The sequence below is a fragment of the Onychomys torridus genome, chromosome 1 (assembly GCF_903995425.1).
Source record: "Onychomys torridus chromosome 1, mOncTor1.1, whole genome shotgun sequence".
In the NCBI taxonomy this organism is placed as follows: domain Eukaryota; kingdom Metazoa; phylum Chordata; class Mammalia; order Rodentia; family Cricetidae; genus Onychomys; species Onychomys torridus.
Window position 1 is genome coordinate 60,178,975 of NC_050443.1, and position 17,187 is coordinate 60,196,161.

Here is a 17,187-nt window from a genome sequence, read left to right on the forward strand (position 1 = left end):
GGAGCCCTGTTGGGCAGGCAAGTCGGATGTGGGCTTTAGATGATGATAATCCCGAGATTCCTGGTAGGCCCTTGTGTCTGCTTTATAGATGAGGACACTGAGACTCCAAGGTGTCAGGTGACTTGCCCATGGTCCCTGGGCTTTTATCAGTTCTCACTGGAGCCATAGAACAGAGACAAAGCACTTTTGGAGTAACAGAGAGAAGCCTGGGGCCCCTCTTGGGGTGGGGAAGCCTGCTGCTGGGCCTCAAAGGGGAGACTTTACTCCCTCCCCAGCATCAGGCCTGACCCTCTGGCCCAGAGGTGATGCTGAGCCCTGGGAAATAGGGCAGCCCTGGGCGTCTGTGTCACTGTGGGTCCCCTCCCCCTCCCTGCCTTTGTTTCTTGTCCTCCACAGCCTCTTTCTCTTTTCTCTCCCTCCCCCTCTCTGTCCCCTTCACTCTCTCCCCCCTTTTCTCTTTCCCCTTAGCCCACTCCCTGCATTACTGCACTCTGGCAGCTACTCTTTATCCATGCCTTTAACATTTACTTTCTCCACTCCCTGGGGAGAGGGGAGCCGGGCTGGAAAGTGGGAGGGGCTTAGCAGAGGTGCAGGCACTAATGGATGATGCCTCCGACATTAGCCATGCAATTTGGAAGTGCACAGGGCCCTCCAAGCTCTCTTCTCGTGGACATTGTCAGGAGCTTTGATTGAGTCCCCGGCACAAGTGATAAAGAAGGGCTTTCTTTGCCTTGAAGGAAGGAGCCAAGGGGGGGGGGGGGCGCCTGCAGCATCCCTGCGCCGCAAGTGATGTGGTCCTGTGTGGGCTCTTCTGCCTTGAGCAGTCTGGGCCAGAGCATCAAACAGAAGGGCTGTAGCCTATGCTAAGCAGCCAGGGGACTTGGGGACAACTAAACCAAAAGACTGGTCCAAGGGGATGAAAGGGATGCTGGACTGGAGGCCACCTCCTCTCCGCTTATCTCCGTCCATCAGAGCCGCAGGCAGAGCGGCAAGTCACTTAGAATCTGTCTTTCTCTCCACCTCTACCTTTACAGACCCCCTTCTACACACACATAACATACATTTGGGCACACACAATACACACTCATGAATGCACACGGCTGTCCCAAGAGACCAGACCACATGAACGTAGAGCCCAGCCCTTGTCACCAGGTTTCAGGCGTCTGCTGGCCCTGGGCAGCTCCTGCACTCAGTTATGATGTGGTCTCCAGATTTGGCAGCCTTGGAATTGGAGTCCGCCTGGGTCCTGAGATGCCTGGTGTGACCCAGCTCTGCCCTGCTCGTTAAGAACTCCCGTCAGTCACTGAGGCTTAGGCACCATCCCGGCCTGTGGAGTCAGGTTGCTGTAGGGTTAAATGGGGCCTGGAGCCCTCAGTAATGATAAGCTGTAGACCCTCCGCCAGGTCTGTAGCTCCTGACTGACAACTCTTAGGCCCCCACCCTTGGCCTTTGAAGAGCACTGACGCTGGGCAAGCCCCTTTTGACACCAGAACAGGCTCCAGGCAAAACCATCTGTTTCAGGAGGAAGAACAAGTCCGGGTGGCCTGGGATAGGCTTGGTTTGCATCTTGTATGTGTGACAGTAAGGGGTGTCTTCTTGTTGGAGGGGTCCCCAGTTTGAATGGTTGATGCATGCTTTCTCTCCTAATAGGGAACCAGACCTGCTCCCTCGGGCAGGGTTGGCCTGTGGTCAGTGGTCACTCCGTTGTCTGCATGGGGAAGTAGGCTGTGTGTACCAGTCTCTGGAGGTGGCAGGGGTGTATGTGACAACTGGGCTTCTGAGGAAGGCTACACTATCTGTTTCAAGTCAGAAACTCTCTGTAGGAGTGAGATGAAGGAGCTGAGCTTTGGGATACATTAGGACATGGCAGACCTCGGACCGACCTCAGTACTCAACCCAAGTTTGTTGTTGTTACTCTTGTTCACTTAAAACTCAGTATGCAGCTGAGGATGACTTTGAACTCCCAAACCTAGTTTACTTTCCAAGTGCTGGGATTACAGGCGTGTGTTATCACACCCAGCTTCCGGTGGCAAGTTCCAAGCACAGGCTTTGCCATGGTTGACCAGTCCCTCCTCCCCATGGCTTCTGCCTTTGGGGAAGTCTAGAAAATTTGCTGAGTGTATTGTTTGCTCAAAGTCACCACATACTGCTCAAAGTCACCACATACTGCTCAAAGTCACCACATACGCTCGGGCTGCTCCCTGGTGCTGTGTCTGGGATGGGCTGGTATGGCAGGCAGTGGCATTCCCTAGGATATTGAGGAAAGCCAGCAGCGGCTAGTGGGCACTTACGTGGTTGTGATGGACTCGGCAGGACTCTACAGGCTCCAAGGGGACAGAGCCCCTGTCTTCTTCACCTACTCTCTCGGCACCAGGCCTGCCACGCAGCTGGGATTTAGTACTGTTGTTAGTTCCTTACAGTTATCCTTGCAATCACCAACGCTCTGCTGCATTTGGGGTCCAAGGATGGAAAGCTTTCTTCCTTCTGGGGATCTAGGATGATTGTTCTTTTAGGGCTTTGTAATTAACTAAGATCCTTGTCCTGCACTTTGCCCTTTGGGATCCTGTACCTTTCTTGTGTGTTTTCATTCCCAGTTTCTAGATGGAGAAACTGAGGCACAGAAGTGATGTTTTGTAATCAATTAGAAGTGGCTGAAGTGGGAAAGAAATCCCTAGTAAGTGCTGCAGCTGGGCATGGAGTAGAAGGTGTCCAGAAGTGAGATTAGCCCCCTGGGCAGCTCCAGATGGACCCTGAAGCCCCCGCTGGGCTCCTAGCTGACCCCCTTCCACCCAAGCCCTGCTCTGAGTTTAATAGCCTAATCTCTCGGGTCTGTTGCAAGGAGGCCGGATTCCTGTCTGGGGTATTTTTAGCCAGCCTCAGGAAGAGGAAGCTCCAGAGTGCTGGGGGTGGGGGAGGGCAGCACCGGGCTGGACTGATTTCCTGAGGAAGGCCTGTCCACTGGCCATGCGCTGGCCCCGGCCCTGGGGGTAGAGCAGGCAGGAGTCACCCACTCGTGTGGCTCCTCTTCTGGAGTGTGTCAGGACTGGAGCCAGGGCAATGAGTAGGGACATGAGTGAAGCCCAGAAGGAGGCCCCCACAGCACAGACCTGGGGAGGCTGGCATGGGCATGAGAGCAGGCAGACGGAGCCAGGGAACAGGTGGCAGAGCACCCAAGCAGGGGCACCAGCATAGGGATCACCTTGTGCAGAGGTGGGGTTCCTAGTACTCACAAAGCCAGGGAAGAGGAGGGTGCCTTTGCTAGCTTTCCAGCTGGGCCAGGGTGCAGTGGTATTGAAAGTGACCTTGAACTTGGGATCCAGTTTTAACATTCAAGTTAGCCATCAGATCTGACATGCAACTCCAGTGTCAGCTAAAGCTGTCTTTTTTTTAAATCAGGATATTTGGATATCTAGTCATTTAGTTAATTAAGGAAAACAATGGCTGCTATGATAGACTGTTTAGCCTTAGGGCTGACCGGTGGTAGCCCATGTTTGAAACCAGCCTCAGAACCTAATCTATTTTTGTATGTTGGTTGTTTTTACTCTGTGTTATATATCTGTATATATATACATATTTAACATCCTCATTCATGCAGACATGCCGTCACTAATGGCAACAATTGTTTAACACCTCAGTACATCCCAGGGTCTGTGCAGAATTAATTACCCCAGCAGCCATGGGACTCTTGGCGTGTTTTAGAATGTGGCGGGTTAGGGATTTAGCTCAGTGGTAGAGCACTTGCCTAGCAAGCGCAAGGCCCTGGGTTTGGTCCTCAGCTCAAAAAAATTTAAAAAAAGTGGCGCATTATATTTTGAGTAGGTGGGTTTCTTTTTAATCAGTTCTTAAAATAATAGAGTAATTAATTTCTGAAACAGTAGAAGAGCGCTTGCCTAGCATGCTCAAAGCCCTGGGTCCAATTCCCAGCTCTGCAAAAAAGAAAATTAAAAAGCTATTCAACTTCATTCATAAATCACCAGGCTTGGAGGCACATGTCTGTAATTTCAGCACTCAGGAGGCTAAGGCTCTAAGATAGAAAATTGCAGGCTAGCCTCAGCTATGTACTATAACTATATACTGAGATCCTGTCTCAAAACAGAGTAGTCATCTTGGTGCATTTTGAAACAGATTTCTGAGGGCCCGTGAAGAACCTGTAAGGCACAGTTTAAGAACCACTGGACATGGATTGGGGAGATGGCTCTGTGGGTTCAGTGCTTGCTACAGTGAGGACCTGAGTTTGGTCTCCAGCACCCAGTAAAAAATCCAAGTCAATTGGTGAGCCTCAGGTTCTATTAGAGACCCTATCTTAAAAAACAACAACAACAACAAAACAAAAAAATCCTGACATCACTGGCGTTCATGCAGGTGCACACATGGCACATGCACCCACACCATACATGCATGCATACACCACAAAAGAAGGGAAGGGAGAGGGGAAATTCATCACTGAACAGCTGGGTGTGAGGGCACGCATTTGGGAGACTGAGGCAAGAGGGTAATGAGTTGTAGGCCAGCTACAATTAGCTTGTGAGTCCCTGTCTCTAACAGAAAGAATCACAGATGCAATCCATCTTAACAGATGGAAAGACTCATGGGGTGGGGCTTACTCAAGACCTCTCAGAGAGATGGAGGAGATGGCTAGACACAGAGGTTGTTGATGCTCCCCATAACTACAGGCATATCCTGTTCTCAAGGCAGGGGTCACAGGACATCAGAGCCACACACACCCCAAATTAACTGGGCCCTTGTCCTCACTGAGTCTATTGCCGGCTCAGCATGGAACTAGCAGTATTAACATGCCCTTTTCCTCCCACAGAAATGCCCTCCTAGCCAGCCGCCACGGGATGGAGGGCTTCATGGACTCAGGGACACAGACGGACGCTGTGGTGGTGCTGTCCTTGGCTCAGGCTGCTGTGCTGGGCCTGGTCTCAGAAAATGAGCTCTTTGGAGCCACCATAAGTGCTGAGGCCTTCTACCCAGACCTAGGGCCAGAACTGTCTGGGACAGCCATGGGGGAGCCAGGACCACCGGGACCCGACATCTATCAGCTGGCCTGTAATGGGCGGGCCCTGGAAGAGCCCCCGGAAGAGGAGGTGTTGGAGGTAGAGGCGGCCTTTGAGAAGCACACCCGGAGGAAGACGCGGCCCCCTGTGAGGCTGGTACCCAAGGTCAAGTTTGAGAAGGCGGAAGAGGAAGAGGAACAGGAAGTGTATGAAGTATCTGTGCCTGGTGATGACAAGGACCCGGGCCCCGCAGAGGCCCCTGCCGAGGTGGCCAGCGGTGGCTGTGAGGCCCTGGTGCAGAGCAGTGCCGTCAAAATGATCGACCTCAGCGCCTTCAGCCGCAAGCCCCGGACACTCCGGCACTTGCCTCGAACTCCAAGGCCAGAGCTGGACATGGCCGCTTTCGATCCTCCTTTCCCCGACCCGACCCAGGATGGCTTCCCCGAGCCCAGCATGGCACTACCGGGACCTGAGACTCTGCCCACCGAATGTGGTTTTGAGCCGCCCCACCTGGCCCCCATGAGCAATCCTGAGCCTCCCACCATGACATCACCAGAGCTCGTCAAACCGGAACAGGGCTTCGTGTGGCAGGAGCCGGGCGAGTTCGAGGCTGACGCCGCAGGCTCCACCGTGGAGCGGCACAAGAAGGCGCAGCTGGACCGGCTGGACATCAATGTGCAGATCGATGATTCCTACCTAGTGGAGGCGGGCGACCGCCAGAAGCGCTGGCAGTGCCGCATGTGCGAGAAGTCCTACACATCCAAGTACAATCTGGTGACGCACATCCTGGGCCACAACGGCATCAAGCCACACTCGTGCCCACACTGCAGCAAGCTCTTCAAGCAGCCCAGCCACCTGCAGACGCACCTGCTCACACACCAGGGCACGCGGCCTCACAAGTGCCAGGTGTGCCACAAGGCTTTCACGCAGACCAGCCACCTCAAACGCCACATGCTGCTTCACTCTGAGGTCAAGCCTTACAGCTGCCACTTCTGCGGCCGCGGCTTTGCCTACCCCAGCGAGCTGAAGGCCCACGAGGTGAAGCATGAGAGCGGCCGCTGCCACGTCTGCGTCGAGTGCGGCCTAGACTTCTCCACCCTGACCCAGCTCAAGCGCCACCTGGCCTCCCACCAAGGCCCCACCCTCTACCAGTGCCTCGAGTGTGACAAGTCCTTCCACTACCGCAGCCAGCTACAGAACCACATGCTCAAGCACCAGAATGTGCGGCCCTTCGTGTGCACGGAGTGCGGCATGGAGTTCAGCCAGATCCATCACCTCAAGCAGCACTCCCTCACCCACAAGGTAAGGCCCCCAGCCCTGGCTCTCCGCCTCTCACTCTCTCTGGCACCCGGAGGTCCTGGATGAGATTCACACGGGTCAACTCTCTTTAGGTGTGTTTCTTTTATTTTTATTATTATTATTATTATTATTATTATTTTGTGTGGAGCTGAGGATCGAACCCAGGGGGATCCAGTACCCTCTGGTGGCCTCCCGCTTACACCAGCACACACATGATGCACAGGCAATCACTCAGCTGCCACACATGGACTTAAAATGAATATGTACGTCTTAAAAGTACAAGTGACCGACAACATGGCTTACCTGAGCAAAGACACTTTTTGTGAAGATGGACAGTTGAGCAGCCGTGTTCTTATCCACCAGGTTGATAGACCCAACCTTCACCCATTTTCCTCTTATTCCTGGTGCCAGGTCACCGGTTCTCCACCCCCCCCCTTTTAGCTGTCACTACCCCCCTTCCACACACACACACACACACAAGGCCCTTACAGCCTGGGAGGTAGAATGGAGCCTCTTAGGCCTAACCATCCCGTTCTGGCACTTGGCTGATCCACGGCTTCCTTCCAACTCCAGCCCACTGACTTAACCTCTGAAAGCCGTGAGTGGCACTTTCTCTGTGTGGTGATCTATGGTCATTCATCTATATTGCTCAAAGGGATACTGCAGTGAGCCTGCCAGGCCAGGAGCCTGAACTTCTCCAGCCCCCAGAACCTTCCTGATAGGGCAGGGACCATTAGCAGGTCCCACTGCGGTGGTGGTGGTGGCAGCGGTGGCTCAAAGTATCGTGTTAAGGATTCTGACACTGAATCTGGGCTCATCAGTCAGACTGTATAATTGATTATCAATGTCTGCGAGGGTGGGAGTGAATGATGATCTGTGTGCTAGTGTCTGCCATCTTTCTCCTGTGCTCAGAGACTTCCAAATCCCTACCTGCTGACATGCTCAGAGACACAGGGTATGTGAAGAAAGCCGAAGGCGTCTGTGTCTATGTCTTCATTTGTACCCCCCCTCCGCTCATCTGTGCTTACAGCTCATGAGTGGGGCCCCCTGTGGTCATGTGGCCTGCGTGTCACAAGGATATTGAGTGTGTGCACTAAAGAGAGCATCTGGCTGCTAAGAGAAAAGGCACAGGGTCTGTCAGAGGATCATAAATACCCTGGGTTCAGTCACCAGTCCATATGCACAAAAGCATGTCATACAAAAATTTTATATTGGATAGTCGGGACAGCAGCTGGGACCGTAGACAAGCATCTGTCCCTGTGGAGTTCTCTTCAGCAGGAGAAGAACTCTCCCGACTGTGACTCCTCCTTCTCTCCCAGCATCCCCTGTGCACACAGCACCTTATTTCTGTGCTGAGTGAGTGTCAGCTCTGGGCCGGGGCACGAGACGACAGTTTGCTCTGGAGCCCGCGTCTTCCTGGGGCTGAATGTCCATAAGAGTCACCTGAGGGGACTATTGCAACTAAAAACTCCCGGGCCACCCCAGGCCCCCGTGAATGAGCCTCTTTAGGGAGGGCTTAGGCTGCTGGCTGGAGAGCTACAGGTGGCTGTCCTCTCCAGGGAGGTGGGAGACACCTGCAAGGGGCAGTGGGAGAGCACCAAGCCTGAGTGTCAGCCACTTTTCCTCGGGGTGCACGAAGATTTTTGTCCTTTCTCTAAGTGTTGGTGATTGAACCCAGGACACAGCCTTTGGGAGATGAGCTCTCTACTGAGATATACTCCCAGTCCCCAAACGGTCTCACTGTCATCTTCCCCTGGCTGCTCTCAAACTTACAGCGATCTGCCTGCTTCTGTGCCCACCCCCATGCCCAGCTTTTATATTTTTACTTTTTATGTATTTTATACATTTACTTTTCCATGTAGAAGTGTTTTGCTCGCATGTTATGTATATATACCACATCACGTGGAAGCCAGAAAGGTTGACGGAGTTCCTGGAACTGGAGTGATAGAACCACCATGTGGGTGCTGGGAACAGAACCCGGGTCCTCTGCAAGAGCAGCAAGTGCTCTTAACCACTGAGCCAGCTCTCCAGGTCCATCCTGCCCCTTGGCTTTTATTGATAAGTTGTCTGTGTAGGCCTTGAATTTGCTCTGTAGCCTAGACTACCTTTGAATTTTCCACCCTACTTTACTTCCTCAACCTCCCCTAAGTATCTGGGGTTACCAGCCTGTGCCACCATGACTGGCAATGTACAGCCTTCCTTGTTTTCTTCTCCCTGCCCTACCAACTCTTGTTATCTTATGACAGGCTCTCACTGGATAGTTCTAACTTCCTCAGATTGACTCCTCAGTACCTCAGCCTCAGCCTCCACCCACCCTTCATTAAACCTAGGGCACCTTGTGCATGCTAGAAAGACTCTCCTCCACTGAGCTCTGTCCCCAGCAACAGAGATCATGTCTCCAAAGGGTCTGTCTCCCAAGAGATGTAACTGAAAATAAACAGACGAACACATCCTTGATGTCATGAAAAGAAGACTGTCCAGACAAAGGCATTGCCCTGCTGACCACAGGCCTGTGCTGCTGACTTCCAGCAGGTACACGTGCCTGTTTGCTGGATGGATGGACGGATAGACAGGTGGATGGATGGATGGATAGGTGGACAGACCCCCTCATATCTCTGCGCACTGGTGCAGCAGACCTCCTTGCACACTCAGGCAGTGATGGGAAGGCACACAGTTTGTGCCTGCCTTATCCTGGAGAAATTCCAGGAACCACAGCCTGCCACACCCCAGAGATGGCCAGCAGAATAGTTCAGCAGGTATAAGTGCTTGCCCCCTGAGCTTGACAACCTGAGTTTGCTGCCCAGAACCCACATGGTGGAAGGAGAGAACCAAGTTCTGAAAGTGGCACACACACACACACACACACACACACACACAAACACACACACACACACTTTTTTTTTTGTAAAAAGGAATTTTCTAGAGCCACACCTGTTAGTGCCCTAACCCTGAGTGGTTCCTCTACCCCCGCAGGGTGTGAAGGAGTTCAAGTGTGAGGTATGTGGCCGAGAGTTCACCCTGCAGGCCAACATGAAGCGCCACATGCTGATCCACACCAGCGTCCGGCCCTACCAGTGCCACATCTGCTTCAAGACCTTTGTGCAGAAGCAGACGCTCAAGACCCACATGATTGTGCACTCGCCCGTGAAGCCATTCAAGTGCAAGGTAGGGGACTGTCCCCACAGCCAGTGAGGCTGATGCTCCCCTGGGCTTGGAGGGGGTGGGGAGAGCAGTTGGGGATCAGAACCTTGAAGGTGTGCTTCTGAATGGAGAGGGGGTGAAGGTTGTAGCACAGCCACTGAGGGGCCTGGTCAGGTCCCTGTAGTAAGATGTGAGCCGCAGTTCCTGCAGCTCAGCGCAGGCAGGGGATGCAAGGAGCAGTGACCAGCAAGAGGGCTGTCCTTTGCCTCCCTCCGTGGTCACACAGGAAAAGACAGTGTGCTGTGTGTAGTGGGGTGAGGCGGACTCTGATGAGGAAGTAGGAGTAGACTGGCCAGGATTGCAGGCTCCCACAGCCCTCTGCTGCTCTCTCCATTCCAGGTGTGTGGGAAGTCCTTCAACCGCATGTACAACCTGCTGGGCCATATGCACCTGCACGCAGGCAGCAAGCCGTTCAAGTGCCCATACTGCTCCAGCAAGTTCAACCTCAAGGGAAACCTGAGCCGGCATATGAAGGTCAAGCACGGCGTCATGGACATCAGCCTGGACAGCCAAGGTGGGTGGGCTGTGCGCAGTGGACAGAGCAGGACTGACAGCATGGCGCACTCAGGAGTCTCCTGTCCAGTCAGGGGCGTAGGGAGGCTGGCCAAGGCCGATACCTCACTGAGGTGGGCTCAGGTCTGGAGAGAGGGGGAGCCGGGGGAGCCATCGTGGCAATAATGGGGGTATTTATGTCGTCTTCCAAGGACTTCCATGGGCTCACTAAAACAATAATAAAAACAATAACCCACACATATTGAGTGCTGTGTAACTCATGTGACCCTCACAGGGAGGCTGGCACTGGGACCACTCCTACAGCAGAAACTGCAGGACAGAGAGACTAGGCAACTCAGTCACAACACACAAGAGCAGTGGATGTGCCGTCTCTCCCATCTTTATCACGAGACACCACGATCATCTCAAATAAGTGAACGGGGAAGTCCTGAGAGGGAAACATTCGAGGCCACGCCTCCAAGTGCATGTGGGAATTCTCAGACATTCAGAGAGGTTAGGACAATCCACTAGCCCTGGTGCCTGCTGGACAGAATGAAAGCCACATGTTCAGGAGAGGGAAGCATAAAATAAGTAAAAATGCAGGAAAAAGAATTAAAACAGAACCCAAGATCCAAGGGGTGATGGGATGCACACTTGCAGTTCTAACACTCAGGAAATTGAGGCAGTTAGACTATAGTTCAAGGCCAGCATGGGGCTACACAGTGAGACCCCGAATCAAATAATAATACTAATTTAAAGAATTTCCAGAGGGGCTAAGGTACACTTGCACATACCTATAGTATAAGCACTTGGGATAATGAGGCAGGAGGATTACCACAAGTTTGAGGTCAAGCCAGGCTACAAAATGAGACCCTGTCTCTCAAAAAAAAATCAAAACCAAAACTGAAAACAGAAAGGAAATTTCCAGAGGATCCTATATCTTGGCAGCTGGTAGAAGACTCAAGCTGTTATGAGACACACCCACTCCTGTCCACAGCAGAGCTGTGGGGAGGTGGCTTCAGGTTGTACAGGCCCGAGGCCGCTGAAGGTGCAGTGCATCCCAGAGGCTCCCCCCAGCAACAGTGCCTTGGCAACAGCCAGATGAGTTGACTAGCCATCCTCAGTTGTTCACTATAAATGACAGTGACTTTGGTTTTGGAACATCTGGCCAGTAAATGGCCTGGAGTTTCTGGCTTGTTGAGGTAGTTTTTCCGTAGTTTTACCAGGCTGTGTTGGTAGGTAAGAAGGAACCCTACAGCCTGCATCTGGATGCTCTTGTAGCCCTTGATACACATTGTCTGGAGTGGACATGCCAGCTTAACTCCGCCCTGGACCTGCTGAGTGGGATTCTGCATTACCAAAGGTTCTCTCTGTTCCTTGCCTAATGTGCCTCCTCAGAATCTCCCCAGAACTGGCTTAAACTGCTGGGCTTCCAGCAGTTTCTGGGATGGGGTGGGGGGATTGCATTTCAGATAGGCTGTCTTTGAATGCCTTTGATATAGACCTTACAGGATGAGGTCTCAAATTGGCTGCCTATGGGAATCACTTGAGGATTTTCTTTAACATCTAATGTTTATGGGTGTTCTGACTCCGTATGTGTCTGTGTGCCATGTGTTTGCCTAGTGGCAGCCAGAAGAGGCTGTCAAATTGATGGGAACTGCGGTCACATTTGTGAGCCACCACGTGGGTGCTGGCAGTCAAACCTGGGGCCTCTGGGAGAATAGCGCAAACACTGAGCCACCTCTCCAGCACATCTGAAGAATGTTTGTGGTGCTGATGGCTGAGTCTGGCCCCCAGAGGTGCTGGGTGCTGGGCTGGGGTTTGAACTGTTCCCTGTGCACCCATCTGTGAGCTTTACCCCTGTCAATTTCCCTGTAGCTGCTCACCAGCAGAGGCCGAGCCAACCTTGCTCGTTGGCAAGTGATCAGAGCCATCAGATCTGCTTCTCTGGGATGAAAGACACAATCTCTTTCCTTATTTCCAGGAATGTTTAGCATTGGTCACTCCCTGACTGTACCAGATAAGTGAAGTGGCCATTGGTCCTAGGTTGCCTATATACCCACACTCTTCTATGAAGCTGGAAGAGGCAACTTCTAAGTGAAACCACCTCATAGACGTGGTTGTAATTTAGGGAGGTGGGTCAATGTGCATGCAAACACTGATGAGGCTGGTGTACACCTATAATCCCAGCACCTGGGACAGGGCTGGGAGTTCAACACAATTCTCAATTATATAGAGTTCAAGGCCAGTTGGAGATAATGGAGATAAAGTGGGAAGTGGAAGTTTGGCTTGTTGTAATAGCCAGTGGCATGGTAAACAACCTAGGCTTGGCTTGCTTGGGACACTTAACCTTGTTTTACAAGGTCAGGAGGGTTCTGTGTGTTAGATGCAGCAACTCAACAACTTGAAGGAGTTGGAAATAGCTCAGCCGGTAGAGCTAGCTTAGCATACACAAAGTCCTGGGTTTGACCCCAGCAACCCATAAACCAGGTGCCGTGGTACACCACTCTGATCTCGGCGTTGTGGAGGTGGAGACAGGAAGACCAAAAGTTCAAGGTCATCTTTGACGGTGTAATAAGCTTCAGGACAGTTGGGCTACATGAGATTTAGTTAAACACGAAAGAAAGCTGGTGGAGAACATCTTTAATCCCAGCGCTGGGGAGGCAGAAATAGGCAATTCTTTGAATTCAAGGCCAGCCTGGTTTACATAGTAAATTCCAAGGTAGACAGAGCTATATAAAGAAACCTTATCTTAAAAAAAGAGTCAGAGAGGATTGAAAGTCCAGGCCATTTTTAAAGGTGGGTGGGTCAACTCCTCAACAGTGACATCAGTGTTAGGTTACCTCTATGGGACCCCACAGCATTAACATTTTCTCCTGGACTCAGATGACCCCCAGAACACTGTGTGTCCTGGCTCATCCAGGAAAAGAATGAAAGCGTTCCCCTTCTTTAGAACCAATACCTTGTCAATAGGCCACTTCCTTCTGACCCAGTGGTCAGATTTAGGTCACATGCCAGTTCCTGAGCTACTTATTGGCAGATGGGGGTGGTGAGTTTGACACCCCCCCCCCAGGCAACATTTGGATGTCATAACTGGGAAGACCTACTTGCCTCAGATGGGTGGGGTGCAGGAGACTATTGTCCTGCAGTAGGACAGGTGGTCCCACCACAAAGCATCATAGCCCCAGATGTAGGTAATGTTAGGAAGCCCACCTTGGACCTATCAGGGTGAGCCCTGGGCTGGGTCTGTTTCCCCCCCAAAACACCAAATTTCTTTAGTGGTCAGGGGCAGAACCCACTTAGCTGGTGAGCCTGAGCCGCTGCCAGCCAGGCTCTCCAGGGCTACCAGTTCATACCAAGTCATAGTCCTCAGGAGGAACACTGGCTTCGTTGCACCAGCAAGCTTTATAGTAAGATTTCAGTTTGGCACAGGGTACCTCTCAGACATTCTTCTGTCTCCAGAGGTGCTTTGACAACCTACCTTGGCCGAGAACCCAGGCCCAGGATGGGACTGGTTTGGTGCACTAAATGTGGAGAAACTGTACCCTCTAGGGCTGGGGTAGAGCTTTGCAGGTTCACAGGAGTGCTTGGTGGATGACCTTGGGGAGCTGGGGAGCTGTCAGCCTTCTGATCTGACGTTGGATGGGACGAGCCCCAGGAAGCAGTAGGCATACATACAGTGGATACTAAATGAGTCACATAGGACGGGGGAACAATGACAGACATTGCTGAGGATGACCCAAGAGGGCTCAGTGACCTAGCAGGGGCAAGGGAACATAACCCAGAAGTCAAGGCCAGCCCAAGGATTTGTTCTGCCCAAGGCCCTTGTACACCCAGCAGTGGGGTCCAGAAATGCCTGGATTCAAAGACTGCCAGGACAATGGCTGGACTTGAAGGTCCCCCGCTTCCCGAGGGACACTGGGGATGGCCAGTGTTTAGGCCTAACTGTGCCCCTCTCTTGTAGACCCCATGATGGAGCTGGCAGGCCCCGACCCCTCTGAACTTGACAGCCGACAGGAGATGGAGGACTTCGAGGAAAACGCCTACCCCTACACGAGTGTGGACGGCAGCACGGAGGCCAGTGCCCTCACTGAGCAGGCCATGAAAGAGATGGCCTACTACAATGTGCTATAGCAGGCCCGTCGAGTGGGTGGGGAGGGCACAGGGTGAGACCCACATACTGAGGGCTGCACCTCTGCAGCCTCGAACCAAGCTACTGCCCACTGCCCAGCCCCCCCTTCCCACCCCCCAGTTATTTGCACCACTAGGGATCTTTAGACCAAATGGAGACTGTACTACTGTCCTTGCAGGGAGCTGGGCGCAGGCCTAGCCATCCCAGTGAGGGAAAGGTAACCAGGAGGCCAGCTCTGGTTCTCCTTGGCCTGCTGCTGTGGGTGGGCAGGGAAATGCTAGAAGTCTCTTACAGGCACAGGGGCACAGACTTAAGAGGTCTTCTCCAAGCCACCTCAGGCCCATAGGGGTTTTTGAGGAAGAGAATGCTTGAGCCAGGTCTTATCTCTTTTCTGCACCTACTCTGAGCTCCTGCACTGGCCAGCACTGCCCACCCCCACCCCGCTCAGACCCAGGAACCTCTTCCCTTCTCCTGTCACTCAGCAGCCAGGCAGGGCACTCTGCCTTCTACCTCCTGGGCCTCCCCCTTGCTCCAGCCAGACACACTAGCCCTGTAGGAGAGCCGGGGAGCCCAGCCTCCAGAACACCCTCCCAGCCAGCTGGCAGAACACCCTTGCCCTCAGCCCTGTTTGAAAGAATGCCTCCAATACGCATTTCAACAAATTTCATCCAGTTCTGTCCCAAGCTAAGGTACCGACCACAGTGTCCTCAGCAAACAAAATCAGGACATGCCTTGTGTCTGGCACACATTAACAAGGACAGGTGGAGGCCCCATGAGCCAAGGGAAAGAGCAGACGCAACCCTGGGACCAAGAGAGACTGTCCTCATGGGAAGCCGAGGAAGGCCACCAGGGGAAGAGGAGGACTGGAATGTTCGTTTTTTTGTTTTCTGTTTTCTGAGCAGGCAGGTGTTGTGAGGAGTGGGTGAGCTGAGACTCAGCAGGCTCCCGGGGAAGAGCAACATATTTAAAAGGAAATTGAAGACCATAGGCAGTAGGGGGAAATGTGTTTTGAGCAAGTGAGGATATTTTGAAGGTAATTTATGTTTTCCTTTCCAACTCTCTTGTCTATCATCTTCATTGGAGTGATGGAGAGGCAAGCCGAAGCTTTCTTGTGTGCTGTGCACTTCCTGCTTCCCTACAGCGGCCAGGCATGGTGGGACCTGGGCCTCAGAAGGCTAAGGCGAGAGGGGAGAGGTGGCAGAGAGCCGACCTGGCCCTCTCCAGCCAGTGGCTCTGTGCCGCCCAGGCAACCAAGGCTGACTCCATGGGGCCAGCTACCCCTCCTCACCTGTCTGCTCTCCTGCCCTCTGTCCTCCAGGTAGTGACGAGCACATTCAGAAACTCCAGAGCACCCAACCCCCCTGCCCGTAAATCCCAAGGCCCCCCAAGGGTAGGAGCAGGCAGGGACAACCCCGCAAAGGCACAGATGAAGCCACCAGCTTTGGCTGAGAAACCGAGAGGGGAACCAGTCGAGGTGGTGCTGATTTGAAGTGCAGCTGCCCCCAGGCCCGTGTCCCCAATAGAGACACCAAGCCAGGCCTCATGGTAGTTGTTCAGAACCGGGGGAAGGTGGCCACAATGGCCCAAGTGTGGTTTCCCAAGGCTCCAGGCCTCCCAGGTGCCCGTCATGATGACCCTCAGGTGGCAGTGAATAGGTGTTACTGTACAAGACATTTCTCCTGCTGAGCAGAAGGCATCACCCCTGCAAACTACCTCTTCCTACAATGACTTTCTCCCCTGGTACCAAAAAGCACCCTGTACCTCCTCCTCTCCTGCCAACGCGGTGGCCTTGGTCTTAGAAACAGAAGGGAGAAGTCTGGCCTGGGTGGGGTCTCTCATTGCCTCCCAGCCCGCCATTGGCACAACCCTCTGAGGGGTACCATGCTCAAAAAGCCCCCTCCCTACGCCTGTGCTTGGGCAATGCAGAGAGGGAGGTACACCACAGTGCACAGTTGGAGCTGGGGGTGGTCCTGGCAAGGCTCCGGCCTCACCCCTCCCAGCCTTCTGCAGAGGGTGACTCAAACCCTGGCCGAATTCCACTCTAACTTATTCTGACGTGTGTACAAACCAACTGTTTGGCGATTCCACTTGTGCAGAACCCTACTGTGTTTTTATGTTCCTGTTTAAAAGAGAAGTTTACTTAGCAATAATTATAAATAAATGAATATTCTTTAGTGAGGTGACTGGACATGCTTCTTCCTGCTGCTCTTGGTGGCCCTTCTCCCCAACAAGGCTCCCCAGTCACACACCAGACAGCATCCCTCTCTGGAAGTGCAAGACTGTCCCAGCCACCTGACCTGCCATATACTTAGGGAGACATGCTCCAAGCCACAAGGGTGGGTTTGTGGGGGCTTTTTTGTTTTGAGACAAGGTCTCTGTACCCCAAAATCTACCTGTGGAGGGCTGGGATTACAGATGTGTACCCCCATGCCTGGCTTCTTTCTCAATGCTGTTTCTAGTATTGAAGCTTTTTGAGACAGGGTCTCGCTATCCACCTCTGGCTGGCCTAGAACCATCTTCCTGCCTCAGATCCTTGAACAAAGATTACAAGTATGTGTGCACACCTGACCTTTTCAGATTTTTTTGCTTTTGATTTTTGAGACAGGCTCTTCAAACTCCTGGTGATCTTTCAACCTCAGCCTCCCACATGCTGTGATTACAGGCATGCACTGCTCTACCAAATATTCCCACTCTGAGCATCTGCAAATATGAAACCTGTGGCTATAGGGGCTGGGCAGTCAGTTAAGAGCATTTGCTGCTCTTCCAGAGGGTCCAGTTCCCACCACCGACATGACTGCTCATATCTGTTTCTAGCTAACTCCAGTGTCCTCTTCTGACCTCAGCAGGCCCTGTCTGTGCATGGTACAGACATACATGCAGAGCAAAATGCCCATACGCGTGACATCATGAAGTAAAAGCATTTGAAAACCTGTGGCTAGGGCTGAGGATGAGGCTTTGTTGGTAAGAGTTCTTGCCTGCCGTGCAGGAGGCTCTGGCTTTGATCCCCAGCACTGCATAAACATATTGTGGCATATGCCTATAGTCCCAGCATTCAAGAGGTGG

The 17,187-nt window shown here is 52.7% G+C and overlaps 1 protein-coding gene across 2 annotated transcripts in view; it reads left to right on the forward strand.

The window, feature by feature from the left end:
• The window catches only part of Znf710 (zinc finger protein 710), a 69,674-nt gene extending 53,374 nt beyond the window's left edge, over positions 1–16,300 (forward strand). For both annotated transcript variants that reach the window (XM_036187801.1, XM_036187810.1), the window contains exons 2-5: positions 4,814–6,302; positions 9,273–9,464; positions 9,840–10,014; positions 13,957–16,300. In XM_036187801.1, the coding sequence (XP_036043694.1) occupies positions 4,842–6,302; positions 9,273–9,464; positions 9,840–10,014; positions 13,957–14,126 (1,998 nt within the window). In that variant the 5' untranslated portion in view covers positions 4,814–4,841 and the 3' untranslated portion in view covers positions 14,127–16,300. The remainder of the gene's footprint in view (positions 1–4,813; positions 6,303–9,272; positions 9,465–9,839; positions 10,015–13,956) is intronic.
• The last annotated feature ends 887 nt before the right edge of the window (positions 16,301–17,187 follow it).